Source organism: Cebus imitator, unplaced genomic scaffold, assembly GCF_001604975.1.
Source record: "Cebus imitator isolate Cc_AM_T3 unplaced genomic scaffold, Cebus_imitator-1.0 Scaffold223, whole genome shotgun sequence".
Lineage (NCBI taxonomy): Eukaryota > Metazoa > Chordata > Mammalia > Primates > Cebidae > Cebus > Cebus imitator.
Window position 1 is genome coordinate 1653589 of NW_016107538.1, and position 1052 is coordinate 1654640.

The 1052-nt window shown below is 47.1% G+C and overlaps 1 protein-coding gene across 2 annotated transcripts in view; it reads right to left on the reverse strand.

The window, feature by feature from the left end:
* The window catches only part of PIGL (phosphatidylinositol glycan anchor biosynthesis class L), a 102857-nt gene that overhangs the window by 13306 nt on the left and 88499 nt on the right, over positions 1-1052 (reverse strand). For both annotated transcript variants that reach the window (XM_037727236.1, XM_017496824.2), the window contains exon 5: positions 563-594. In XM_037727236.1, the coding sequence (XP_037583164.1) occupies positions 563-594 (32 nt within the window). The remainder of the gene's footprint in view (positions 1-562; positions 595-1052) is intronic.

The window sequence follows — 1052 nt, forward strand, 5'->3', positions numbered from 1 at the left end:
AAAAAAAAAGAATCAAACAAACTATAGTCATATTCCAAAGACTTCATGGCTTGCTAAGCTCCCTTCAGTCTTTCCACACAGAAAGGGCATGAACTATTTATGCATTCATTCACTGAATCTTCATATCGCTCCTGTGAAGTATGACAGACCAGAAACTGGCCTAAGCTTGGAGGTCATGCAGTAAATGGTCAGGTGGGTTAGGAAGAGTTCCTCACTCAGGCATATTGGTCCATCAAGCATAGCAGTCATTTACAACCCGGCTAATTGTTTGGGGAACGAGATTGAGTTCAGACTGGAAGAATGCCAGAGGTGTGAAAAAGCTAGACAGGTTCGGGGCAAATCTGGCCTCCCACTCATCCAGAAGTGGCCCTGCAGGCAGGCACTTGCTGGTAGATATAGCCTGCCAAGTACCCTGAGCTTAGACAGGGAGAGTGTGATGGCCTCCTCCACCCCTGCCTCTGCTCGGCCTAGGGCAGATCTCTGTGGATTTGCAAGTTTCCCTCCCATAAGTTTCTTAGAGTGACAGTATATCGTGGCCCTTTGCAAAAGGGACAAGCCTTACCTTTAGGTAACTTTCCTTCTGAGTACAGGGCCCTGGAGGAAGGAAAGGACAAGAGTGAGAGGAGCAAGAATCATTTCCTTTGTAGGTAACAGTAAGGGCCTTCAGTGGAAAGCCTGCCACACCCATGGTCCCCTCCATGTGAGTTTCAGGTGGATTCTTTTGCACAAATCACCGTATAGATTTCCAGGATCCCGTACCTCTGGCAACAGGTGAAGGAACCAGGATGGGCACTTTAGCCAAGGACAGCCAATCCAGAGGCTGGTCTGTGGCTTGTGAAGTACCATGGTCCAAGCTTTGCCCATTAGAGAAAGGAGGTAACTGCTGCACTCTTCATAGTTTTTCTTTTGAAATTGTAATGTGAGTATGGTGGGGGAATATTTTACAATGCTGACTGATCTCTCTTCCCTGATACTTCCTTTGTGCTTTCTGACCTCCCCATACCTACCTTCTGACAGTGAAGGGCATTCTGTGCTCACCATCTTTTTTTTTT